Source organism: Chroicocephalus ridibundus, chromosome 1 (genome assembly GCF_963924245.1).
Source record: "Chroicocephalus ridibundus chromosome 1, bChrRid1.1, whole genome shotgun sequence".
NCBI lineage: Eukaryota > Metazoa > Chordata > Aves > Charadriiformes > Laridae > Chroicocephalus > Chroicocephalus ridibundus.
The window spans coordinates 157,860,865-157,887,094 of NC_086284.1; the positions used below are offsets into that span (position 1 = coordinate 157,860,865).

Below are 26,230 nucleotides of genomic sequence, written 5' to 3' on the forward strand. Positions count from 1 at the left end.
TTTAAAAACAGATTTACTAGGGTAAAACAAAAAGAATATAGGGGAGGAGGGGGAAAAAGAACATGCTAAACCTGTTCCTTCATCTAAAACAGCAGCAGTAGTTGGCTGGGGAGGGATGAGAGAGTTTCAGGGATTGCCTGAACGCAGTGGCCTGTAGCTGGTGCTGGGCGGCCACAAAAGCATCTCAAGAAGAACCAGTTAAATGCATTGAGGATAATCTCTTAGTACTGTTCCTACTTGTTGCATATCTTCCTACTATGTCCTACCTGCGTATCTTCTCTCTGTTGATATGCAGGGTATGTTGCGCCTTCTTTCTGGAATTGCTTTATGGAAGAACAGCAAGAGGCTGGATGTGTTTTGCGTGTCCGCACGGTCGCACAGTGTGTGGCACGTTGGTCTGGGGCTGAATGACACTCACCATTTGATCTGGAATGGAAACTTTTTCCCAGCTTTTTGCACCCAACTTGTGTTTGTGTGCCTGGCAGGTGGCGGCTGAAGTGACGCCAGGAAAGGAGAAGGGTGGCTGTTTGACGCCTGTGGCTGTGATGGGTGAGTCCAGCGAGCAACACTGACCATCATCTCCCCCTTCGTTTGTCCCCGTGCCTCTCCAGGGCTCAGCAGCACCGATGGGCCATGTCAGCTGCAAGCAGGGGCCGTGCCTGGATGGAAAGCGGCTGGCAGGGACCGGCAGCTCGTGCTGGTTGTGGTGGGGTTGAGGGATGCTCAGCATCACCGCTGGTTGAAAGCAAGCACTCTTGGTGGCCCAGTGGTCCAACTCTGAACAGGGCTGAGGAACATTCTTGACATCCACTTAAAAATCATCCTTGGCTGATCATGTTTCAGTCCCAAACTGTGGCCAGAGGCCTTGTGTCCCTGAAACACCAACTTTGCGTGGCAGGGGAGGCCTGCGGGGTTCACCGTTCCTGGACAGGGAGCGAGGGCTTGGCCCTGGCTCTGTGGCTGCTCCCTTGGAAGTGTTTTTCTGTCTCTGGAAGCAGCGCCTCAGCTGGTGCAGATCATTCTGGTCCCAGGGACATGTGGAGACCGTTACATGCTTACATCAATCACAGCATGCCAGTTTATTTTCTTTCTCCTTAGCTGTTTTGTAATGCCTTCCCAATTCAATTGCTAATAATATTCATAATTATATTTGAGCAGCTGCATTGGTCTGGAATTTGTACAGATGTCCTGAATTCTGCGTCATTCTCACTTGCATGGGGCACCTCTCACACACCACTTGCTCCATGGAGAGGATCCTGCAAGCCAGCCAGCATTGCTGATAGCGAGCGGTGATCTTCCTCGGGTAAACAGCCTCCTCGTCCCACCTCTGCCAGGTGAGTGGTAGTCGCCCTGCACAGTCCCCCTATTCTCCTTTTTTTAAGTGGCAAGTCTGCTGGGGACAGAAATGAGAAATGTGAATTGCTGGTGCCTGCACAGCAAGTACCCCCAGGATGGAGCTGTGTGGAGAGGACAGGGGCCAGGGATATTCTGGCACGTATTGTTTTAAAGCACCCGGGAGAGGAGCTGAACTCAGGTTTTCCATGGTCAGGATGGCCACAGTGGTCACAGTGACCCCAGATCCCAGTGCCTCATGTGGCTATGGCCCCATCCTGCAACAGAAAGTTCTCCCTTCCCCTCTCCACGTGTATGCTGTGTCCGTGCTGAGCCACAACAACAAGGGAAAAAAAACCATGTGGTATTTCTTCCTTTGAGCAGCCGCCGGTAGAGCCTTACCGGGCTGCCCTGGCCTCGTGCTTAGAGCCATGCACAAAGGAAACCTCCTTCTGAGATGCCCCGCAGCGCTCAGATTTGCCTCTGAAGTGGGAGACGCAGTGACCTCTATTTCAATGTGAATAATCACAATTGTAGTTCATGCCCATCCAATGAGGCAAGTCCTTATTAGACCTGACTGGGGTCTGTAACCTCTACTGGCTGCAGGTTCTCCCAGCTGCCGGCATGCTGTGTGAAGTGCTGTTTGTATTTCCTTCTATTCATGCCAACCTTACCTGCCGTGAATGATGCAATCATGCGGACAAGAAGAGATCGTAGGGAGGCTTAAAGTCCAGGATGGAAAAAGGAGAGAGAGAAAGAAGAAGAAGAAAAAAAAAGAGCCAAAACCAGAGTTTCCAAGGCTGGAGGTCTTTTGGGTGTGGGGCTCCGCAGACATCAAAGACATGCTGGAGCCTCCAGGTTTAAGGGGAATATCCACTTGGTGCCTTTCACTTGCCTGTAGCTATCTGTGCTTAAGCTATCACAGCCCGCAGCTGTGTAGAGTCCACTGACTTCAGGGAAACCTGAAGTGAGTCTCTGGGGGCTAGTGGAGCCCTGGTTGCTGGAGAAGGAGGGCTGTCAAGGACCATCACCAAAGGCAAGTACGAGCTTATCTGTGCAGGGAAAGATGAGGTTGAGCTCCTGCAGGTCTCAGGAGGGGTAGATAATATGGCTGTGGATGACAGCTGTAAGTGGTGGCTTGATACATTCAGGGTGGATGTTGGGAGAAGCTTCTCCCCAGGAGCATGGTGCAGCACTGGAACAGGTTACCTGGAGAGGTCAGGGACTCTCTGACCTTGAGGGGTTCTAAGACTTGGCTAGACAAAGCCATGGCTGGTCTGAGCTAGTGTCGGCAACATTCCTGCTTCTTATGGGAGGCAGGACCAGAGGCACCCAGAAGTCCTTCCCAGCAGATACTTCTATGACTGTACTTACATTAAAGTTGAATAAACAAGCCCTTCTGTTGACTTAACCTTCCCAGTGAGTGTGTTGATCTGGTTTTGTTGACACACGCGTTCCTAGAATCTGATTCTCACTAAATATGAGGGAAAAGGGGAGGTGGCCTGTATGTTACCTGAAAAAACATGCAAGTTGGGTTTTTGGTTAGTCTCTGGTGCTATCCTTCAGGCTCTGGGAAAGCTGGCAGCGGCTGCACGCTCATCCCTGTGACAACATGGTTCCAAATGTCACCTCGTAGCAAGCTCAATAGGTGCAGTTATTGGGATAAGACTCTTTGTGATCAGAAGCCTGATGGCCCCTCAGCATGTATTTCTGCTATGTCCTTGCACTTCAGCTTCTGCTGAAGGTAAAAACGTGCTGCAGCTAGTGAGAGCCTGGGAATTCCAGTGCCAGATGTTCGCTCCCTCACCTCTTCTAAACCATGAGGCTCAATCCTGTGTTTCTGCTTCACTGCAGGCACAAAACAGGACCTTTGAGGGATTTGCGTGCACAGCTGGAGATCCTCCTTTCAGACCAGGGGGTTAAAGCTCTGCCCAAGCTGCACCCAGTGTGGAGAACTTCCCCTCCCCTCCCCTCCCCTCCCCTCCCCTCCCCTCCCCTCCAATAACTGCCACCCTTAACCAAACCTTCTCCTGCTCCCGTGCCCCACCAAGACCCTCGTCTGGTGGCTGCCGGCACAGCCCATGTCCACGGCTGGGCTAGAGAAGCCCTGTAAGTGCTGGCAGGGATGAGCATAAATCCCATTTTCCTTCTGGCGGGAGGGTTTGCTGTCTTTTTACAAGGCACAGCTCCCTGTTACCTGGGACGGGTCACCAGAAACTCTGTATCCTCTCACAGGGGGGATGAGGTAGCAGTTCTGGTCGGAGAAAACCCTCCTTGTTCCCCTTCCCTCCATCAGAAGCGTGGGGAATGGTGAGCCATTAATCTGAAACATAAATCCCCCCAGCCTGAGGAATTCTGGATAAGAGCCAGAAAGAGTTAACAAGGAAACATGTTCCCTCCAGCATAATTGTATATTTGGCTTATATTTTAATAAATGAGTAACAGCTGAGCAGAGAGGCCAAAAGGAGAGAGTCGTGTCCCCCCCCTCCGCCCCGCTACCCTGAGGTACGTTCAAGACAGAGTTTGGGCTGTGTGTGGGGCAGGTACTGGAGTGGGCATTTACCACAAAACACTGAGGATTAACTGTGAATTAGACAGCTATGTAGACAGTGAGTAGCAATCGGAGCGAGTGGCTAATGCAGGTGTGAAGGGTCGGGTTTTTTTTTTTTTAATGTTTAAATTTTCTTTTGGATTCCCTAAAGGCAGGAAGAGGAGGAACAAAGCCAGGCACTGTGGTCAAGCCTTAGGGGAGCTGGAGGCCTGGGGTGATAAATGAGTAGCGTTGCAGTGAGATTGAGAGGGAAACCAGTGTAATATATGAGGCAATTTGGAAAGAGGAGTTTTATTACTACAGTCAGCTCCGAAAGGCTTCAGTTCCAGATGGTTAAGGTGGGGGTAGATTGGAGCCTCCATCACACGGGGCCCACCATCTGACAATATCTGACAATAGCAGAAGCAGAGGAGGGTTTCCTCTGCACCCAGAAAGGGTTTCAGCTGGAGAGAGCTATCTCCACAGCAGGATAAAATACCTTGTGTTAGTGGAGAGTTTCTTCTTTGTGAGGAAAGCTGGTGATAAGCATGGCCGTTTTGGCATTGCCCTCCATTCAGGCAACATGTCCTGTTCTTGCAGAACATTTGCCGTGAAGGCTTTGGGATTAGTTTGCTGCTCAAAAACAAATGCACCAGGTGGTTCTGGATCATGGTGCCATTGGCCTAACATTGGTGGCCATATATTGGCCTTGATAGAGCCCCCCCCTGCCGTAGCAGCTTCACAGACCAGGGATGGGTGGCAGTTTAGCACCCGCTACACCGCGGTGGGGACCCATGTTCCCCAGGGAGCAGCTTGAAGCTGTTAAACTTGTTCCTGATAAATCTCCAAGCTGTGGCTAAAAAGCAATATCATGTACAGCTTTCAGCCAGGGTAAGAAGTAAAACAAAGGCCTGGTTCATGGAGGAATTTCTCCTGCAAGAGTGAGGGCCGTCGGGCATTGGCACTGCCCCGATCCATGTCAAAGGCAGGCTAACCCCAGACCGCAGCACTGATGCAGCGCCACAAATTGCTGGGAGGAGTGGGGGGATGTTGCTCTATTACGGGATTGTTATTTTTTTAATTTGAAATTGGTTAAGAAGAATTCTCATTTGTGGAATTTTTGGCCATACTTTGCTACAGCATTAGACTTCTCTGTTGGGTCTCTTCTGCTAGAAATGTTTAGATTTATTTTTGTTTGTGTTCTGTCTTACGCAGCTAAGAAAACAGTTTCAAATAGGACAAATTGTCTTGTTCCAGGGAGGAGGTCTGATCTAGAGAGTGAAAACAGCTTGTTACTTGGAGAGCCGTCCACAAAAGAACAAAGCTCTAAGGACAGTTCCCTACACTGTGCCCCACAAGAGGTATTATAGAGCCAAGATGTTGGCCTCTGGAAGCACTACTATGTGAGACAATCTCCTTGTTAAGTGGCTTTTTTTTTCCTAGGATTTGTGTGCTCCAGTGCCTGGTCCTCTGGGTGCTGCTCCTTTGGGTACGATGTGCAGGGAGACAAGTGCCTGGGGTATTCCCATCTCCTGCTTGTAAGAAAGGGGAATCGAGTCAGTTCATTTCACAGGGATGCCGGCGCACCTTTTGATAGTCTTTAATAGGTGGTGCTGTAGAAGAAGAGTTGAGTCTATTCTGATCAGATGTGTGCCTCTCCCATACTCGTGTTTTGCGTGTCACTGGCAACATGAAAGGAAGAAATGCTCATGAAGGAGCCAGTGTTCCTGCACAACTTTCATGGCATGGGTGGACAGAAGCGTGAGTTTCTTGTGGCAGTTGGATGGAGAGTTACACTCGGGTGGTTAGAAAAGTGCGATGACGTCAGATCACCTGTACATCTTATGAAAATGAATCAGTGCTACTATTATTAAAACATCTCCACTTGTAACAGCTACTTTGGCAGACTGGTTGCAATGAAGAATTTTAAACTTGGTGTAGGAGATAAAGCCCGGTAGGAAGGAACTCTAACAGCAATAGGAATTTTGCTGCTTGAAAACCAGACTCGGTTTAGTCCAATTTCTAGCCAAAGAGCCAAAGTGTGGATTCAACACTTTTAGGTTCTCAATTAAAAGGTCATCGTCACATCATCAAGAGGTCCAGACTCACCACATCATCAGTCTGTTTTCCAGAAAACGTCACTCTTGCCCAAAGAACAACTGGAAATGCCTAAATGAGATGATAAAAGTGGTAAGGGTGACCTGAGCCAAGAGCCATTTTGCTGTCAAGGCTTAAAAATATATTGTCATTAAGAAAGAAATGTTAGGAAATGGCAGTCTTTTGATAGACAACTCATGAGACTAAATTTGTGAAACTGTAGAAAGAGGCACTGGTGGAAATTATTCTTACATTTACATCTAAGGCAATCACCCTGGATTTATTCCTACATCTCGGGCTGCAAGCCTGAGTCTGATTTATTAACTACTGTCCCTTTCAGTTTCTTATCCAGGGTGGTAAACCAGCTGTAGAAAGCTGAAAAGAAGTTGAGCTGCATGTCTTGTCTTTTCAGCCTGTTTCTTGTGTTCATTTTCGTCTATAAACAAACATCTCTCAGGTCTCCTAAATAGATTTTCTGATCGGGTTCCCAGAACAGACCACCACCAGTCTCATTAAAGCTTATTTATGCTACTTTCATGCATGAATAAAAAAAGCTCCCATTCACTGCTGATTTTTATTTAGTTAGATCCTGTGCCTTGTGGTGGACATTGAATCGGAGTGACATTTTTGGCACCAAAAAAAAAATAAAATAGTGGGACTGGGGAGAACGGTTTGATGCCTGCATCGTTTGCAGTATGAAAAGGAAGGGGTTAACCTGTTCTTGGCTGTATGGTATCGATTGGGGCCCATGCAAAGAAAATACAGCTGTAAATAGTTAGGAGTATTCCCTAGTAGCTGGGGTGTTGGTTTTTTTTTTTTTTTTTTTGAGTAAGTCATTGAACTGGGACTCTGGAGGTATGACCTGTTTCCCAGGGATGCCACCCGCTTCCTGCATGATAGGAGGAGGAGGGTGGTCACTAGTTGCTCTAGGTCTCAGCTCCCCGGCTGAGAATGATCCTTTCTCCCTCCTCTGCTTTTTCCAACTTGCTTGTTTATATCGCTAGCTCTTTCAGCAGAGTAACATCTACTCTGCCTCTGCGCTGATCCCGATGGGTCCTGCTCTCAGCTGGGGTCTCTAGACATCACTACGAATAACAAATATAGTTTTCCCTTTACACTTGTCTCCATCTCCATCCATGCTGCAGTGCCTGTGAGGTAAGATTAACAGCTAAAAAATAATAATAATAATAATAAAAAATAATAAATCAGTAAAGATGAAGAACAAGGCAGTAAAGATCCAGCAGGTGTGAAAAGTTGTGAAATGGATTTTCTCCAGTCCTGCTGGCCAATGATCTCTTGCAAAGGTGCCGCATTTTGGAAAGGGAAGGATTTGAGCCTGCCCTTCAAGTCAAAAGGGTGAACAAAAAGCAGCTTTGTGTGTTTCCTTTGTGCTAAGCACATTGTGAATATTCTTAAGCATTGCCACAAGGATTAGCATCTCTGCATTTTAATGTGCCTGGTGCTGGAATGTAGCTGGAAAGCGGAGCAGGCAGGAATGGTCTCTCCAGGCGGTGAGCTCTGCTAGGTGTCTCTTTGAAGTGCTATTCAATAGCTTTCTGTTGCTCTTTCTTTTTTTTTTTCTTTCTTTTTTTTTTCTCCCCCCTTCAACAGCTTCTGGAACAAATCCTGATAGCTTTCGCGTTTCTGAGATTTACTGGACTGGACTCTTTTATCTCCCAGTCCTTTTGCACGGCAGTAGTATATATAAAAAAAAAAAAGAAGCATGTGGACAGAAGTATGGAGTTTGGTATTTACTTTGGATCATTAACCTGGTCTGTAAATTTGACTTGATATCTCCTTTTTTTTTGTTCCTCCCCCTGCTTTGTGTAATTTCAGACCCTGCGAAGAGACGCTGCCGTTTGCTGCTTCGGGATCCCAGCAAGAAATGGGAGTGTGATGGATTGTAAATGCACCTGCTTTGTTTAAAACCCAGCCAAACAGATAAGTGCCCTTTTAATTATCTCGCAGCAGCATTTTAGACATAGCTGTGCACAACATCTCTCTTCAGTTCGGTTTCAATTCGGTGAGCCCTCTGCGTTTCACCATTGCAAACAAATGCTCTGGGGTTCTCTTTTCGGCTGAGAAATCCCAGACGATACCGGTACTTCACGTGAGCTAATTAATTAGCGGCTGAGGGAACTGCAGCTGGTGGCTCAGGAAGATCCCGGGGGTCTTTCCCTGCCCCTCTGGAGCTGCCGTCTCCAGCAGCCCTGGGAGGTTTAGGAACTCTGAGAGGCAGCTCTGCGGGACCAGAGGAGGCTGATGTGACCCATCTCAGCCTTAAGGAGTCCTCCGTGACTCATTAGAGGTTTAATAACTAAACTTGGCTGGTTTGATTGCGAAGATGCTTGTGCAGGCTTGGCGCGATCTCAGAGAAACCAGCTAACGCTGCTGGCAGGAGTGAGGGCTTTCTGCATGTGCTGTTCATATGTGTGTGGAGAAAGTGATAACCCCCGCTTTTTCCAGCCGCTTTCCAGGGGGGAAAATAGCCGGGGATGGGGGAGAGAAGCCCTTAGTTATACTGAGTTTACGTAAGGCATACAAAGGGGTGCAATAAGTGAGTGCTAACAAGGATTGTCCCCTCAAAGTTATGGGGACATTTATATCTATGGATGGAAAATAAAGACTATCAAGAAAATAATTTCTGGCTGCTTAGTTCTTCTTCTGTAGGTGACCGCTGCCTGCTCTTGGACACTGCAATTATTAAATAATTTTTGAAAATCCATAAAATATGGTCTCATGTACAGTGTAACTTTGCAATCGTATACAGCCATGGGGCTGGGGCAAATATTCACTATACCTGCAATTTACTGCGCCAGAATAACAGGAAAATCAATGCGTGTGAGCATTGGAGGGGGATGTGTGGCAGGAGGAGGGACAGGAGCCAAGCTATCAACTCCAGAACTGTCTTGTCTGCTCTGCCCGGGTTGATTAGCAGAATAAAATGTCTGCCTTGCTGCTAGGAAAACTACAAACAGGTTTGCTGCAGCCAATTAGAGTGTAGTAACTGAGGTGAATTCATCTTACCTACCTAAGCAGAAGGTGAGTTTCGTGGTGAAGGTGCCAGCCGAGGACTGAGAGAGCCTGGAGGGACAAGACGGTGCAGTAGGAGGTTACTGCGGGGTGAGAGAGCTGGATCTAGATGAGCTCGTGTCATCCCTGGAGTGTCTGAAGTTCCCTCTTTTCTAGGAAAAGCTCCACTCCTGCTGTTATTACCAGGAAAGTTTTTATATTAATAGAAGAAATGACTTGTCCGACACCGACGACTATGCTCTGCCTTACAACTTGTAAACAGTACTTACTCCTGCCTCTTCGACACTCTGATAGCAAAAAGGCTTGACAGTATATTAAGAAACACTGATAAAATGAAGCCCTAGTGAGAAAATCAGGGTTCGTTTATTCAGCGAGGCTGGGAAGGAAGTAAAAAAAGTGTAAATCATCTGTCTACCTCAACAGAGCTCTTTGCTCCTCAAATGAAAAAAACAAACCAACTTTTTTCATATCAGAGATCCTCAAGGTCTTGATTATTAGGTTTGCAATTTGAAATCTGCTTTCTGACAGTGTGCCGATATCAATGTTCCCCTAAATTAGGTCCCATTAAATTAACCCTAACCTGGCCAGTTCCAGACTGGGCATCAAAGCTGAATTTGAAAATCGTGTCCTGAAGTGTGGCACGTGACTTGTAATGCTCTGTGCTCCTTGGCAGAAGAGAGAGAAAACACTTAGAGTCCCTCTCTGGAGCTGTACTGATGTGAGAGATGATACTGAGAGTGTTATATGCACCTGTGGTTTGGTTGGTGCAGCTGAGGAGAACGGATTCAACAGATCTTGACAGGTTTCTGTGAAAAATCTTGTCCTGAAATAAAGACCCCCGAATCCCTAACTCTTTCCTCGTCTTACAGGTGAGCCTTGAGGACACTTTGGAGACTGTAGCTCCTGAATGCACCACCTTCCCCTGGGATTAGAAGCAAGCCATGGGGAAAGACAAGAAAAAAGAGGAGGCCGTCTTTCTGAGGAAAAAGATAACTTTGGTGAGGGCTTTCTCGCTCCTCATCGGCAGCATGGTTGGCAGTGGCATCTTTATCTCCCCAAAAGGAGTACTGAAAAACTCCGGCAGCGTGGGTTTCTCCCTGGTGGTCTGGTTTGCCTGTGGGGTCCTCTCAATGTTCGGTGAGTGGTGGTGAGCTTTGTCAGCCTTTGCTTAAGCACCTGGGCGGTGAGGGGAGCCAGCACGTTTTTATGCATAAAAAGTTGGGAGCAGACTAGATCAAAATTTGCCTGTTCATACCGCTACAGAAACAAAGGTTTAACAAGCCTGAGCGGGGACACCAGGGGTCTTTAGTTCAAGTGATTCTCTCACGGTGACCGAGCAAATCCCAGGACTTACGGTCTGTGAACATGAAACCACGTGCGAGTCCAGGGCAGAGGAGTGACAATGACTGCAGGTGGAGACAGCGTGGTCTCTGCCAGGAAAGCTGGGAGAAGATGATGAGGGGACTCATTCTATAAGGTGGAAGGGAGATGTAGGCATCTAAAAGGCACTTGTGAGTCTGTGCAGTGCTTTTCATAGACACTATGAAAAGGCCAAGAAGTGACAGTCTTAATACACCGTAAGGGATCCCCTTTCTGTTGGGGAGGACAGAGAAGCAGTAGAGCAGAGGTTGCCTGGGGAGCTGCAGAGTATCCACCAGCCCGGGGGTGGGTGTCTGGGTGTCTGTCAGAAATGGTTTGGATGTGTCTGACGCTGCCTTGGAGCAGGAGATGGAGCGGGGCAGTTCAGCCCTGCCTTCTGTGCGTTACCCATGACTCGGTGTCTGACATTTAATACCAGTCTGTTCTCACAAAGGGTGGACTTTTTGATGACAGTTTCATTCTAGTTCTTCTGAAATAAAGTAGCTCTTAAAGTTATGATGGATAAGATGTATGGCTTTTAGTTTCCTTCATTAGCTGTATAAAACCATCATCTTGGAAACACCGTAAAGGTGCTGTTAGGAGAACTGCAAGATCTCTCAGCACTAGGGAGAAATCTGATGTTTATTTCAGTGCGTGACTTTAAAGTTATTCTGTCACAACTTGGGAACAAAAAGACAACAGAGGATAAATACTCCACGTGGGAAAAGAACACTTCGGCACAGTGGCATGTACACACAAGTTTAGAAATTGAGATATTAAATTGTTAATATGGCAACAAATGTGGTTCTTGCTCTTAGCATGCGCATACCGATATTTCACGTTGCAGCCTATGTGTGGTTGTTTGGTGAGTGATATACTTTTGCTTAAAGAAAAATCTTAAAATATAACGTGAGCATGGTGTTTCTTTTAACTGAGCAGAGCGATAAATGGTAAGGTGTGTGTGCTGATCATGTAGCTCTGCACTTGGAAAGGTTTCTCTCTCTTACATCCTTTGATAGACTCTGCTGGAAGGGCCTTGGGAACCTCTTTATCAAGTTATTGTATTTTGTAGCCAAATTTGTTGGTTTTCTCTTCCCGTTTATCAGCTTGATGACCTCCCTTGCTCATTTCTCTGACACTTTTTTTGCGGTACATTAAAAAGGCCTGCTTTCTTACGTGCTTTTTTTCTTTCAAGTACAGAATTTATACGAGTCCCCTAGCATAAGTTCAGCAAACACTTGAACTCACACTTGAAGTATGTAAAGAGACGCACCGGAATAAATGAGATGAGGCGTCTGCCTGTATTCACCAATTTGAACAGGGATTCTGCACAAATTTGCCAACAGAGAGGTGGGAAAAATTGAGGTCTTCACCATCAACATTACCTGAATATGGCACGATCGCCACGGGACTTGGAGGCATGGCCATGTCACCACAGGGTTCCTCTGCACTTTCCCTCCATAGCCACTTGAGCTGGGCAAAGGAGTAGACGGCGCAGCTAGAGATGGTCTTACCCCACAGGCTCACATCCCAACAGCGCCCAGCCTCATTGCAAGGAGAGTTGTGCTCAAAAAAAGTCAAGTGTTTTATGACTTCTTTTGGTGAACAAAGGATGTTTAACCTAGCAAGTGAATCCAGTGTAGTCAGGGCTTAAGATTTGTACATAGGCCCGTTCAGGCAGCGCGATGAATTACCCTATAGAGAAAACACAGATGGGATTTTTTTGGCACAGGTGGATGCATAAAGGTTTCTATCCGTTTGCTTGAAAGTTTTAAGCTGTCTTCTCCGGCACACCACTCCCAGGGTTTCTCCTTGTGCCCCGGCGCAGGGGCAGGGAGGTGCAGAGGCGCTTGTCAAGGCAGGAGCAGGCAGTTCCTGGGTCTGTCCGGGCACTTGTACAGGAACATGTGAGAAGAGACCGACTGAGCCCCTCACGCGGACGCTTCTCTTGCTCTGCACCATCGGGGCCGTGCTTCCTCCAGTGGCAGGTCTTTCCTCTCAGAGGAGATGCCCTGCCAGGTCCTCTGTCCAGTGTCTTTGAATGAAGGAAGGGATTTATGTGAAGATGCAAGATAAGGACACAGGAACGTGGTCTGTGATCAAAAAACGTGATTGAAATGACCAGTTCAGTGATGGTCTGTTGGCTGAACTGATGTAACTGCCTTGTAAACACCATTTCACCAGTCTAACTCTGAGGAGAAGTGAGAACCCAGACCGCCAGGATGTTTTTCGAAGGAAATCTCTTGTAGCTTAGTGCAACGTTTCTATCACACAGCTTTCCACATAACTTCCATGGAAAAGTTGTACCATTAACCAGAAAAATGGAGAATTTCTTTCCTTCTGACAGAGAAATCAAATACTTCAAAACTTACTTCAGAACACTGTAGTACACAAAAATAAGGAAGAGTGGTTCTGCTAAAGCCCTTTTTCTTCCTCTAATTCGCTACTTTTTAAACAGATTAATTAAATCCCTGGAAAGTCTCACAGAAAAGAGAAAATCCATGGGATGATTTACTCAGTGCCTTTCTACCTGAACTTTTCCAGGTGCCTTGTGTTATGCAGAGCTTGGAACAAGAATCACCAAGTCTGGAGGACATTATATCTACATTTTAGAGACATTAGGGCCTCTGCCAAGTTTCTTATTCCTGTGGGCAGAGTTTTTTGCTATCAGGTAAGAGTTTTTGTTTGTTTGCCTTTTGATGGCTGCCGTGATCATTTAAAGAGAAAAAAAAAAAAACAAGTTATGGTACCAGGGAACGGTCTAGGCAGTTTGTAAAGGAAAGAGAAAAAAAATCTGAACGACTTTTAAAGATTTTCAGTGATAAAAGGAAGAAGGCATAATGAGTAAATAGTTACACATGATCAGTGTGATCTGTACTTGAAGAATATCTCTCTTCTTCCCTGGCAGCTGCTATCCTCCAAGAGCCGTAGTGTTGTTCAGAGACTGACAATAGATGCCAGATTTATTTCAGATCTTCTGTTTTCATTGTGAAACTTTTTTGGATTCTCTTGTGCAGACAACTTGCTGATTTAGCCCCGAGTTAGATAATACTGTAGAAATTTGTAAATGATTTATTTTTTCACTTTAAAAGGAAAGTCCTCACCTCTCAATAACCTGCGTCCTTCACGTAAGCTGAGATGAAGCAGGGCATATGAACCGTTGCTCAGTACAATTAATCTCAACTTTTGCGTTCAAGTTGGAATGAAACTTTTTTGCAGCATGTGATTTTTTACCTGGTTACTGAAAAAAGCCTATGAAAAAGGCTCTATGGGAATTCACCATCTGCATGGGAGGGCAGGATTAAGCTGGGTGGGGAAACTTTCCCCCCTCCCAAGTTTTGTGCGGTTTTATATGATGCCGTTTTTTGGCTGCCCACAGACCACAGTTTGTACTCGATTTCCCCCCCCTGCAGGCCTGCCAACAGCGCTGTGGTTTCTTTGGCATTCGGACGCTACATGCTGGAGCCGTTTTTTGCCCCCTGTGCAGCCCCTGTCCCCGCCGTGAAGCTCGTGTCTCTCCTGGGGTACTGTAAGTACTAGCTTCTACTGGAATGCCAATCTCCGAGCCTCTCTGCCCCAGACCAGGGTCACTTATGGGGTGTTATCTTCTAGGATAACTGTGGGATCGGGGCCCTATCTTACCTCCTTGACCACACAAAACTTCCTGATCCAAGGCGCTGGTTCAGGGCCACTATATTCTCTAAGAAGGAGAATGGGCTTCCCCGTCGAGCAGCTGGAGCCCTGGGGATTGTGCCAAGTACGGGAGTAGAAACTCTTCACTTATAATTGTGCAAATGCCACCTGGGTTGAGGGCGTAAGGCTCAAAGTTTTGTACTCCTCGCCTGCTGCCTGTGAAGCTGTCCTGCCTGCTCCAGGCTGGTGTGTGCCGGCACAGGGACCGCTGTGAAGGGGGCTGCTGAGACCTCCCTGCAAACTCACACCTTTCCCCCCAGGCAGGCGTGGATCACCCGACAGGAACCGGGCTCCTGGTCCCTCTTAGGGGCATAACTCAGCTCCCCCTTCAAGCACTATACACTGGGCCACACTGTAATATTTTCTGATATCTCTCACCCCGGGCATCCTCTTTGTAAAGACACAGCCTTCTCCCTGGCATCCCTAGAGCAGGCAGCGCTGCCGTATTTTTTTCTTGCATGTGTTGAGCATGGGCTGCAGCTGTAGCAGTGTGGTCTCCTCTCCAGACACGGTCCTCACCCTCAACTCCTGGAGTGTCACCTGGAGTGCCCGGCTGCAGACAGCTCTCTCCGTCATCAAACTGCTGGCCCTTGCGCTCATCATCGTGCCAGGGATGATGCTGCTGGCCCAGGGTAGGTGCGCTGCTGCGTGGCTGGGGGAGGGTGCTCAATATAACTCACCCGTCACGGCTTTTATTGGTCCCTAGTGACGAGTGTGGTCCTCCTTTCGCTGGCAGGAGCTTTCTCTGCTTGTCTGCTGGATGTGAATTTGCTGGGAGCTGACACCACGGTAGCTGGCACTAAGCTGCATCATTGCATTGGGCTGATGCGCCCCAAAACTGAGCGAGTCTCAGTGTCTGAGGCCGTTTGAGGGTCATACAGGCACCTTCCCCTCTCGATGGTCTTTCTTTGGTGTCAGACCTGCCTGTTTTCAGCGTGGCTCGAAATCTTTCGAAAGCAGCACAAATTTGATGGACATCAGGGATGTGTGACAGCATCCCGTGGTGACAGTCACAGCTGTGCAATGAGTTACCGGCCCTCAGCTGAGCACTGGTAACTGCATCTCTAACCCTTCTGTGGCTTAAGCTAATGTGTTTTTTACCTCCTAATAGAGACGGGCAGTAACTTAGTAAACTTACGATGGACTTGCACAGGGTTGCATACTCACATCCAGAGTGGGGAAACCCCCCCACTACCAGTAGTATCTTTTGGGAGTGATACAAGAGGGTTGGCTTTAATCCAAGCCTCAGTTTATAGAAGAGCCCAAGGCATTCCCACTCAAGGGATGAAGCCTGCTCCCTCTTCGTGCTCTTACCTTCCTCTGCAGAGAAAACAACACAGGCAGTAGGCTCCACCACCTTCCTGTTTCTTTTTGATGTCTGGAGCTGGCTCCTTTGAACATGCAAAGATCCGGTTGGGCTGGCAGCACTTCTGAACTGAAGGACTGCCCTGCAGCTAGAAATCCTGAGCCATTATTGTTAGGAATGCCTTTAAATGACAATCTGGAGCCCTGGCACCAGTCCTCCAGTGAGGAGGAGAAGTGCCTGTGACATCTGGAGGGAGAATTCACCAAGAGACCCCAATATGACAGGTTGTATTTAATGTGACTCATGGGGGACTGTAAATCACTCATTAATGCATTGCAGACAATAAATCTTTTTTATGCACCATCACTTACCAGCAGTCATTTTAGAACATAAAAAACCTACCCTGATATGCCCACTCCGGTATTTTGGTTTAGTTTTCTTCAAATCTGTTTTCTTATTGACTTGGGTTTTTTGTGCTTAAAAATAAGTTTTGTGCCTTTAAATCAGTTTGCCTGATTCCCTTGCCTTGTTCTACTTTCTATGGTTACACTCTTGTCCTTTCCTCTGCCATTACGTTCCCTTTGGGTCAGGTTTGTTTGAGAGACTTGCTGGGCCAGTGTTTCAAACCCAAATGCCCAAATCTCGTCACAGAGCTCCTTGCAGAGGCACCTCCATCAAAGTGGCTTGACTTTCTCCACGTGCCTTCTGCCATTTCATCCCTTTCCTGGCAAAGCCCAACTAAGTGAGCTCTGTACCTTTTACTTTTAAAGAGATTTTGACAGGGAGAACTGAATATAGATGTGGAACCAAACCTTGGGCTACCCATACTTGAAAATGCTGGAAATACATCTCCTTTTGACTGAATTTTTTATTAGTCTTCCTTTGAATTAGAGGCCGTTAGGTGTTTCTCCCTTCCTTACTTTTTTTTTTTGAGTTTGATAAAATATGGTTCATATCCAAAATCCTGACTTGGTATTTTTTTGTTTGTTTGTTTGATTTTTTTGTTGTTGTTATTTCAAGCTTAGAATTTTTAGGAAAATTGGGGGATTGGTAAAATGGGATCTCTATCTGAGCCACCTCTACTTTTTAAATTTTATTTGCTTTTCCCTCCATGTTCTCATTCCCTCCTCCTGCAGGCGAGCTGGGGTGGCTGGCAGGGGTGGCGGGCAGGGATTGTGCCTGGAGTGGGGGGCCAGGATGGCTGTCCCCGCTCCCTGCTTCTTCCTCCGTCCTGGTTCCCATGCTCCGGCCAGCATGGGGCTGGGGTCAGTGCTCCGGCAGCGGGATCAGGAGGGAGCACAGACAGAGCCAAATTAGCTGCCTCGTTGGCTGCACCACATCAAAGAGAAGCGTGCATCCAGCTGCTTGGGGGGCTGGAAGAAGGGAGGAGGGAGGCCAACCCAGCGAATTAATTTTGGGCCTAAAGAAAGGACAGGACAACTTGGGTCCTCTCGTCTCCATGATCTCCCGTTCCCACAGCAGGCTCTGTCTGAAACAGAACCAGCCGCCGCCGTTGCCCTTCCTGAAATGTGTCCCGTAGCTGGATGGGGGATGGATTTGTTCTGTCCCTGTTTGTGAAGTAAACGCGTCAGCACAGCGCTGCAAATTAAAGCAATGAAACAAATCCGAATATCTGTCTCCAAGGAAGTCACAAACATTCTTCCCAGGTCTGGGCAAGAGGTACAAGGGGTGTTATCCCGCGGGAAGGAAGCCCGTCTCTGACATTTTCCTGCTCCGTGTCCATTTGTTTATCTCTTCTGCAGGCCACACCGAAAACTTCCAGGACGCTTTCGACAGGCAGTCGCTGGTTTTGGATAAGCTGCCCCTGGCTTTTTACGCAGGCATGTTCGCGTATTCAGGCTGGTAGGTGTGACAGGAGGGCGCCTCCCGGGCAGCAGACTGGCGCCCGTGGCATGGCTCAAACTCTCTCCCTGTCTCTTCCCACCCTGCAGGTTTCAGACCAGCTTTGTGCGTGAAGAGTTGGTCAGACCTGAACGGTAAGGCTGGGAAGAAGTCGTCTTGGGTTACCAGCATCTGGGGTAGCGCGGCTTTCCCAAATGCAGAATGAGAGGAAATAAGTTTGTGGGTTCACCGAACCAACTCCAGCTGCAATCTGCAGTAGTAGCGCGCGTAACAAGGGATAACAGCTTGTTCTTTGTGTGCCTCTCTTCCCCTTTCTTGTAGAAATATCCCCCTGGCTGTCATCGTGTCCGTCATCACGGTAATTGTGGGGTACATGCTCACCAATGTCTCCTATTACACAGTCCTGGGAACGCAAGATGTTCTGGCTTCTCCTGCTGTGGCTGTGGTGAGTCGTCTCCCCTACCGTCATCCTTATGCTAAAGGAAGGTGTGGTCATGGCAAGTGTTTTGGAGATGGTTTTCGAATAAAGTGCCTTATCGCTTTCTCATTTCTCTGGATTATTGGACGACAGTAACTTCTTCTAGTCTTGCCTAAAAGATAATGAAAAATAACATTCAGATGACAGTAGAAAAAGCAAGATTTGTGAGTCATATTTTACTCCTTTGATGGAGGAAGTTGTCTTTCTCTTGAATCTGATGTTGTTTAGAGATCACCACATGTTCCTAAAGTCGCGCTTTCCCTTCCTCCAGAGCTTTGTGCAGCGAGCCTTCAAAAGCCTGATCTCCGTGGTCCCTGTTCTTGTCGCACTGTCCTGCTTTGGAACCATGAATGGAGGAATCTTCACGTTTTCAAGGTCACGTCCCTAAGAATTTATTGCTCTTTAGGCTTACTGAATCGGAGGGAAGCACCAGCAACCTGTGCAACTGCCCACACATATGATGGCATTTTAGCCACTCCTGTGGGAAAAATAAGGCCTTTGACTCACAGAATATCAACTACAGGATGGTTCCTGTTGGCTAAGAGTTGACCCTTTCTATTTCTGGCCAGGTCCAGGCTTTGGTACCTAGGGCTGCTCAGAAACAAAGATTTTTATCATCTTCCACCCCACTCTTCGGTTTAAATTCCCAGTTTAAAGTGAAATGTCAATGTTTCTGGTGAACTAGAGGATTTGTTGATGTTGGCAGCTGCTCAGTGAGACCTGCTCTTCTTTCGCTGGGTTCACCCAGCTGCTCTGCTAGAGGGCACGGGGTCCCTCTGTTGTGAGGATCTCTGGCCAAAGGCAAACTCTCCCTTGAGGACTTTGCTTTGAGCTCAGTGAAATATTATCAGGGACAGGCTATTCCTAAAGCAATAGTTGAGGATCAACAAGTCTTGTTGTAGCAATAAGTAAAGCTTTGTTCCATGGCAAAGTCACCTTGCCAGCTTCACTGGCCTCTACACTGCACGTCCTTATGGGAGCCTTGAAATTGGAGAGGAGGGCAGAGCTTATGGAGAAGCACGTCGTGCTGGTCCCAAGGACCTGAGTGAACTCTCTGGAGCTGGTTCTGTTTCACAGCTTGGATTGCAAAAGGAAAAATCAGTTGATATGAAAGGGATGTTTCATACCGCGAAAGCTTATGAGTTACTTGATCCACTGAAGTCCTGTATTAAATACAGGTGCGGAGAATCCTCCCCATTAGCTCCTTTAGATAGTGGTTTTCTTTGAGGATGAGAAGTCCCTGGATGGCACAGAAGTTCTGCGCGTCCCTATTGCCTTTCTCTCCCCCATCTTGGCACCATTAACATAATCACTGCAGAAAGGCCACATAAACAGCTATGGGGCCTCCCTGGCTGCTGGCCAGCCACACCCCTGCAAAACCACGGAGACGGCAATAAAAACAGTTTTACACTCTTGCCCCAGCTGCTTTTGGCCCTGCTCCAGCCCAGCTGATGCTCTGGCATGGTTTGTTTGTGGATATTAAATTTATAAAATTGGATGCAATGCCTTCTCCCTAATCGCCCTTTCATGAGTCGAAGGAGGGATGGAGGCAAGGAGCTCTCTGCTGTCTTTTTGTAGCTGGTCTTGTGTGTAGCTGGCCTCTCGGCAGTATGCCAAAATATTTTTTCCAATAGCTGGCCAGAGGATTGCAAATTCTCTATTATTTGAGGAAATTGCACTTTATTTTTTTATCTATATATATTTTTATATCTTTTAATATATATATATATATATTAAAAAATATAGGCATCAAGACTGACAATTCGCTTTCATAGACTCACCAGCCTCTCTTGTAAAGAATTGACATTTGTGACCCCTCCGCTTCCTACTGGAAAGATTAACCCCTTCTCTGATGGCAAGAAACTTTCTTGCTTCTGTTTCCAGCCTGAACTCATTCATGGTCACTTTGGACTTGCCCAAAGGTCTCTGATAATGGGCCGCCCAAGGGGGATGCTGCCGGTGGTCCTGCTGGTGGGCTCTGCACTGCATGGAGCTAACTGGTCCTGGAAAAGCTATGGGAATTCAACATTGGGGTTTTCTTCCAAATGCCCCAAAAGTGCACCTAAAGGCAGAACTGTGGCCTTGAATAGCAGACCTGTGCTGGGGATGCGCCTTGTGGCCTCAGGTCAGTCCAGCGGCTGATCTTCTCATTTCTAGTCTGCGTGTGGGATGCTAATGCATAGGGCTCCCCGTCTTTTCCTAGGACTCTCTTTGTGGCTTCCAGGGAAGGACAGTGGCCTCCTCTCTTCTCCATGATCCACATTCGAAGGCATACACCCCTTCCTGCTGTCATGTTGATGGTAAGGAGACCTGGCTGTGTGACATGCCCTGTTCTTGCTGTCTTGGCTTTCTTGCAAAGCCTGGAGAAGCTGAGGAGTTTTAAAGGGTGTTGAGACACTAAGTCAGACTCTGAAAAATAAAGAAGGTGGAATATTGGAAACGGCTGCAAAGTATTAAGTGCCCTTGTGCCAGCAGTGGTATCCAAACCCACTACCTCGAAGTCCCTGCCTTATAGCCTTGGACACCTTTTTTAAAAGTACTGTCCCTACCATCTGCCACGGTTGCTGCTTGATTTGGTCCTATGAAAACACCTCTGCCAGGCTTTGGCTATTTGGAAAACTGAAATTCACAGGTATGGTGGAAATGCAGGGAACGACCATTTGCAGAGATGGTCTCGGTTTTGGTGGTGGTTTTTTTTTCTGGCAATGGTCCAGCTCCATCCTAACTGTGCTGCAGTGCCTCTTGCAGGTCAACCAAGTTGCTAAAAACTTAGCAGGTATCTTTGTAGGTAACCTTTGTGCCGACAGCACAGGCTTTTGGATGGTGCATGTTTTAATTGCCCTGCCTAGGACATAAAGCATCAAAGATGCTGTTGATCTTGAAAGGATTGCTCCTTTGCGTAGCACATCATAAAAATGAGTTCAGGGCTTTTGCCTTCAGTCTGTGTCGCTGTTTTGTAAAGCTCGCTGACCTCTGAAATGCTGGGGCTGTGAAATAGCTGCCTGTGATTGCAGGGGGGCCAGAGGAGGTGATCCATATTACCCTTTCTAGTCCGAGGACTGTAGTAAGGGTTTAATGACTGTATTTCATCTTCACAATGCTCAGTTCCCTTTGGTAACTGCCATGGTGTGTATCGGAGATATCTACCATCTAATGAACTTCTTCAGCTTTTCCCGATGGCTCTTCATAGGATTAGCCACCCTTGGGCTCATTGTCCATCGCCACCGTCACCCGGAGCTGCGCAGCCCGTTCAAGGTAACACATGGCACGTATCTAACAGCCAGGAATGCCCAGGCTTGTCATTTCTCTTCCTTATTTGCTAATAATTAGAGCATTACATGGCCACAGCTGCCTTTAGGCTGCAAGGGGTCTCAATCCCTATTGCTCAATAAGGGATGAGGGGGAGCTCCTGAAACCGGTTAATGTGCCCAAACAGCCAGATATGGCAAATCCTATAAAGCCGGTTCTACATGGTGTCACCAGTCACGTCTCTAGGATGGCAGCCTGCTCCAGGGGACAAAGTTTCAGGCTGGGAACTGGGAGATGTGCAGAAGGCAGTTCCCACGCCCGTCTCTCGTGGGCTGCAAGGAGAGGCCCTTGCCTGGATGTTCTTTCAGTGGTAGGTAAGTCTCGGCTCTAGCTGAGAAGCAGGATGGTGTCAGGCTTGGGGGAAAAGAGCATGGCCGGAGGGATCCTGGGAGCAAACCTGGCTTATGGGGTATCATCTGCTGGCACAAAAAAATTGTAAAGCAGCACGTGTGCAACTATTGTGGCTGCAGGCCCTGAGGATGTGCAAAGAGCTTGGATGCGTACCACAAAGTGTAGGACGCCTTATCCTCCTGTGCCTTTCCCTAGCCTCCAGCTGGGCCCTTCTGGTGGCCCTTCTTACGCTGCTGGGTGCTGGGATGCTCCTCGTCTTGGTGGGGGAAGTCGGAGTTGGTGCTGGAGCAGCTTTCTTGCCCTTGGAGCACCTTTCCCACTGCTGGATAATGTGCAGGAGGTGTTTGGCCAAGGTGGTGCTTGAGGGGTACATTTTGATCCTGTCTCCAGTTGCGCCTGCCTGGTGCATCCAGCCAGCTCCTGGGGAGGGGACCTCTGAGGCCACAGGCACCGGGCAGCCGATCAGCAAGAAGCTCAGGGGACAGAAATGCTTCCCGCTGCTCCCAGGGCTCCTCCCTGTGCCTCCCAAGGCCCGGTGGGAAGTTTGGGGTAATTTTTCTTCTCTGTCTTTGCTGGAGACTGTGTGTTTAGCAGGGACCTTGAAGCTTCCCAGTTTGTTGGCTGGCTGCACTCGCGTACTCACCCAGACCCAGATTGTAAATATGTTTTCTCTTTTTCTTTGAAACCAAGCTTCTCAGGGGAAGTTAATTAGTGGATAGCACTGGTGACGTTTTCAGCTGCTGAGACTTTGCCCCATTTTGGTTTAGACAGAGATTTAAGGCTTTTAACGGCTCCTAAAGGCAGATAAAGTGAGGGAGGGAAATGCTGGGCTTTTGGTCTGTTTGGCTGATTTTTTTATCCCCCCCCCCCCGTGTTTATAACCACTTCAAACCCGAAGCCCAATTATCAGCAGGAGCGCAGGTGGTGTGGGCATGTGCTGCGCTCTAGTGGCCAGAGAGAGGTCGTCTTCTGCCACCGGTTTACACAGAACAAATCATAAAATACATGTGATTGTGGTGGTACTTCTTCTCCCCAGTAGCACTTTGAGTTAGAAATGGTGTGAGAAAACACCAGTAAGAGGAGGAAGCTGTCCTCTCGCACACCTCTCAGGCAGATGGGCAGCGTGAGTGCCTGCACGTAGGAGAGGCTGGCAGGGGATGCTCCAGCTGGAAAGACAGCAAGAGCACATAAGTTTGGTGGCTGGCTGGCTGCCATCGCTAGAGCAACCAAACTCTTCCAGCTCGGCATGGTCAGCATCCAAAATAGGATCTCTGTTACCGGAAAAGAGATTGTCACCCTAGGTGAGACCAGCAGCTCCCTCGTTCTATCAGCCACGGCGAGGAGGAACTTGGCTGAGGTTGGATCCAAAGACTGAGGGAATGTTTCACAGTTTTATTGTTTATTGCAGTCTTCTGACTTACTCTCCAAATAACCCAGATGAATTGGCTCACCCAACAGGGTAAGGCTGAAGTGCTGACTGCTTCTTTGGTCTTTCGTCGGGGTGTTATTGAAGCTCATGTTCTTGATGCAAGTGCTATGAAGATAGGGTGTCTGGTTTATCCTGTTTTGGCTGCTCTAAGTCTCAGGCAAGCTGGAGGCAGGTCAAAATGAGTCATGAGTGTTATAACCAAAGAACGGTTTAATTCAAAGTGCTGCTCCTACTCTTGGCTTCAGATTTTCTACCAGCAGTTGCCTCAGGTGGCAAGTAGGTACACGTGCATGCACAGGAGCAGTACATTCAGCAAGCAGTGGGGTATCGGTGACTTCTCCCCCTGCTTGGCTTCCAGTTGCAAGTGAGGTTTACATTTTCATGCACATGAATACAAGGAGGCATGCACCTGGGCTACAAAGATGGTATGAGTCAATTTTTGTTCTATGCATCCTACTCCTTTGCAACTGATGGTACAGAAGCAGTGTGGAGGACAGCTATTTGATTTTTCTCATCTTCTTTAAGACGGAGAAGTGAATACAGTGTGTACTGGCAAGTGTGGAGGCCGATTTGCCACAGCCATCAGTTTTGCCTGAGAGTCTTCTGTGCTCTTTTCCCCAGGTTCCCTTGTTCGTTCCTGTCTCTTTTACCATCATCTGCCTCTTCACAGTGGCAATGTCTTTCTACTCAGACCCTGTCAACATTAGCATCGGATGCACCATGGTTTTAAGTGGTTTTCCAGTCTACTACCTCATAATCCATAGGCAAATGTCAAGTCGTTGCCGTAGCCTGTTTTGTAAGTATGTTTTTGAGTTTCAGTATAGCGGACCCTAAGCAGGGTCAGGGCTGGGGAAGTTGGTTTGTTCCCAGGGCTCATCTCTAACAAATATTGCTCCATGACCAACAGACCTCGTGAAACCTAAATCACAAACCCTGCCACCCCTGCAATGGCTTTCCCAAGACACAGCCTCTGCAGCTGAAGAGACGAGGGGTAGGCTGTGCTGTGGGTGGTTGGCAGCCGGGCACGGGCCCTGGCTGCCTGGCTTGTGAATAGACTGATAAGCCAGCCTGATGCTTTGTTTTAAAAAAAGACAGGGCTGAGGTCTACCAACGGCAGGGAACAGAGAGGGTCACTTGAGCACCCCAACCCTGCTTCCTGCTAAACTTCATCATATCTTCGGGATCACCACCTCACCTCTCTGTCAGATTTGGCTGACAATGAGCAACGAGATCAAAAGTTAGGGTGGACAGCTTGACAGGCAGACACTGTAACCCCGTGCACAAACATACTTGCTTGAAGGCTGGGGAGAGGACTGGTAGGAGAAGATGGGGCTACCTGAAGGCTATCTGTTTGGTGACGAGGACAGGATGGTTTTGGGCACTGATGCATGTGCGTAAATGAAACACATCTCCACTCCATGCAATGTCTAGCACAGATTTCCTTTGGGTGTAGCCCTGGTGTCACACAAAGAGCCCAGTTCTGAGTTTAATTTATAATTTCAGTTATCAATCTTGTTTTCTTTTGACTTGATGTTGGGCTGAGGTGAATCGGTAACCACTGAACAGAAGAAAACATACAGCAAGAAAGGAAAGAGTTACAGCAATCTGCTAACATAGTAATCCAGCCATCAACGCTGATGCTCTGATTTTAAGCCCTATCTCGAGATTTCCTCTGGACTAAACTTTCTTCCTTCCCTCCCCGCCCCGTCCCCTTTCAGATTATCTTACACACAAACTACAGTTACTGCTGGAAGTCGTCCAACAAGAAATCAAGACTTACTGAGAAAACCATCAGGACTCACAGGAGAAGATAAAATCTACTTACTCCGTTTCCGATACCTTTGATCCTACCAAAGACAGGCCACGCTCTCGTTCTTTTAATCACTGCAAATGAGGATGAGCCTGAGCCGAAACCTTGCTGCGAGTGTTCCTGAGCCTGGCAATCAGGATCGGCAAGAGTGTGTCACATCTGTTTCTGACCTTTTCTTTTTTAGCAGAACAAGTTAGTTCTCTGAAATGAGCTTGCTTTGCCTGCAGAGTGTCTTCGAAACCAAGATCCTAATTTTGCAGCCTAGCCCAGTCCTCAGTAAAATAGTGTGTGCGTATGTGTGTGTGTATGTATATACATGCAATTTTTTAATTTCCTAACTTGGCAAACAGAGGAAGGGAGTATGTTGCAGAACGTAGGGTCCAATACATGGAAGCCAAATGGAAGTTTCAAACTGAAGTGTTGTAGTAGTCGTGCTGTGGACCAGCATTATGAAGAGAAGCGGGTGGGAAGAGCAAATTAGAAATACGGTAGATGAACTGGAAAGGAGGAGGCAGGGGGATAAAACTTCATTCACCAGAAAGTGCAAATTTGGGTTAATGAGAAGATATTGGAAAATATTAACAAAGTAAGGTTTTACTTTAATTATTGTATAAGCAGAATAAGTTTCTTTTGCTTTGAAATAATATTTCGACTTTTATTTTTCTGAAATGACATTTCAAAATGTACAAACACATTAAAAAAAACAGCTAAACATCAACAAGAACATGATGAAATAGATCCTGATCCCTCCCCAATTCCCCAGCCCCGCTCCTCACCTGGTACTACCAGTGAAATTGAAAATTCAGATTTCAGCCCAACTCCAGTGAAATACAGTTTCTTCTTTAGTTAGACAAGATCACCGATGAGACTTGGGCAGATTCCTGAATAAGTGCATCTTTTGGTGCTGTAAGAAGACGTGAAAGACTTCATGTCAGAGCTTTAACTTTAAATCTGTGTTCATATGACTTGCTGAATCAATATGTAAATGCTCATTTGAACTATTGACATAAGAAAGGTTTCCATTATTGGATTACTTTGGTTTACATTATTAATGTGGCCGGCAATGTTATGTCCGGATAAAACAGCAATTAGCTATTTCCAATCACTTAACTGTTAATCTTTCCCTAAAAGATGGGAAGTAGTTTACTGAGACTACTCTAATGATGGCCAGAGAGAGGAATAGCAGAACGTGGTGCATTTTTAATATTTTCTATCAAGCATTTATGTACTGGAGTAAAACCAAAGTACCATTTACAAACCCAGTGTAATCTACCAAAACTTGTAAAATTCACCGTAAAGATTTGGAAATAAATAAGTTGTTGGTTTTTTGTTTTTGTTTATTTTTCCAAAGCAATTGAGAATTATTATTCTTATTATGACTACTTCCTGTTCCTGTGCTAAATTAAGCCGGGATAGCAGCAGAGTGGTTGTAGGGCTCGTTTCCCCCCTCCCCTCCCACCGTTTCGTTTACGAGCTGCTGGACATAGTCCAACAGGAAATCCAGTCCTACTGGGAGAAGGTACTGGCTTTAAATGATAGTGTGGTTTCAGGTGAGATCTGGAAATGTTTCCAGCCTCCCAGACATGGGTCAGTCCCACCTCGTACCGGACTTTGCTGAAGCTGAACCTCCCTGGTACACC

The 26,230-nt window shown here is 47.2% G+C and overlaps 1 protein-coding gene across 5 annotated transcripts; it reads left to right on the forward strand.

The window, feature by feature from the left end:
- Nucleotides 1-6,875: 6,875 nt before the first annotated feature.
- On the forward strand, nucleotides 6,876-25,896 carry LOC134508513 (cystine/glutamate transporter-like). 5 transcript variants are annotated; one of them, XM_063320273.1, is made up of 14 exons: nucleotides 6,879-7,114; nucleotides 7,796-7,900; nucleotides 9,860-10,129; nucleotides 12,896-13,022; nucleotides 13,765-13,880; nucleotides 14,551-14,676; nucleotides 17,114-17,213; nucleotides 17,303-17,347; nucleotides 17,535-17,658; nucleotides 17,963-18,066; nucleotides 19,895-19,991; nucleotides 20,797-20,946; nucleotides 23,402-23,576; nucleotides 24,499-25,896. In XM_063320273.1, exons 3-14 carry the CDS (start codon nucleotides 9,934-9,936, stop codon nucleotides 24,561-24,563), a joined length of 1,425 nt encoding a protein of 474 aa, XP_063176343.1. In that variant the 5' UTR covers nucleotides 6,879-7,114; nucleotides 7,796-7,900; nucleotides 9,860-9,933; the 3' UTR covers nucleotides 24,564-25,896. The 5 variants fall into 5 exon arrangements, 4 of the variants coding, with proteins under 4 accessions (XP_063176343.1, XP_063176318.1, XP_063176328.1 ...); XR_010069081.1 differs by having other exon boundaries at nucleotides 6,876-7,114; nucleotides 7,796-10,129; nucleotides 20,859-20,946; XM_063320248.1 differs by having other exon boundaries at nucleotides 7,796-10,129.
- The last annotated feature ends 334 nt before the right edge of the window (nucleotides 25,897-26,230 follow it).

Excerpts from the sequence above, each read along its gene's own strand:
- LOC134508513 (XM_063320248.1), top strand. The coding sequence starts at position 9,934 with ATGGGGAAAGACAAGAAAAAAGAGGAGGCCGTCTTTCTGAGGAAAAAG. Across the intron at positions 13,023-13,764 it reads GCAGAGTTTTTTGCTATCAG|GCCTGCCAACAGCGCTGTGG; the intron begins GTAAGAGTTTTT and ends CCCCCCCTGCAG. Across the intron at positions 23,577-24,498 it reads TCGTTGCCGTAGCCTGTTTT|ATTATCTTACACACAAACTA; the intron begins GTAAGTATGTTT and ends GTCCCCTTTCAG.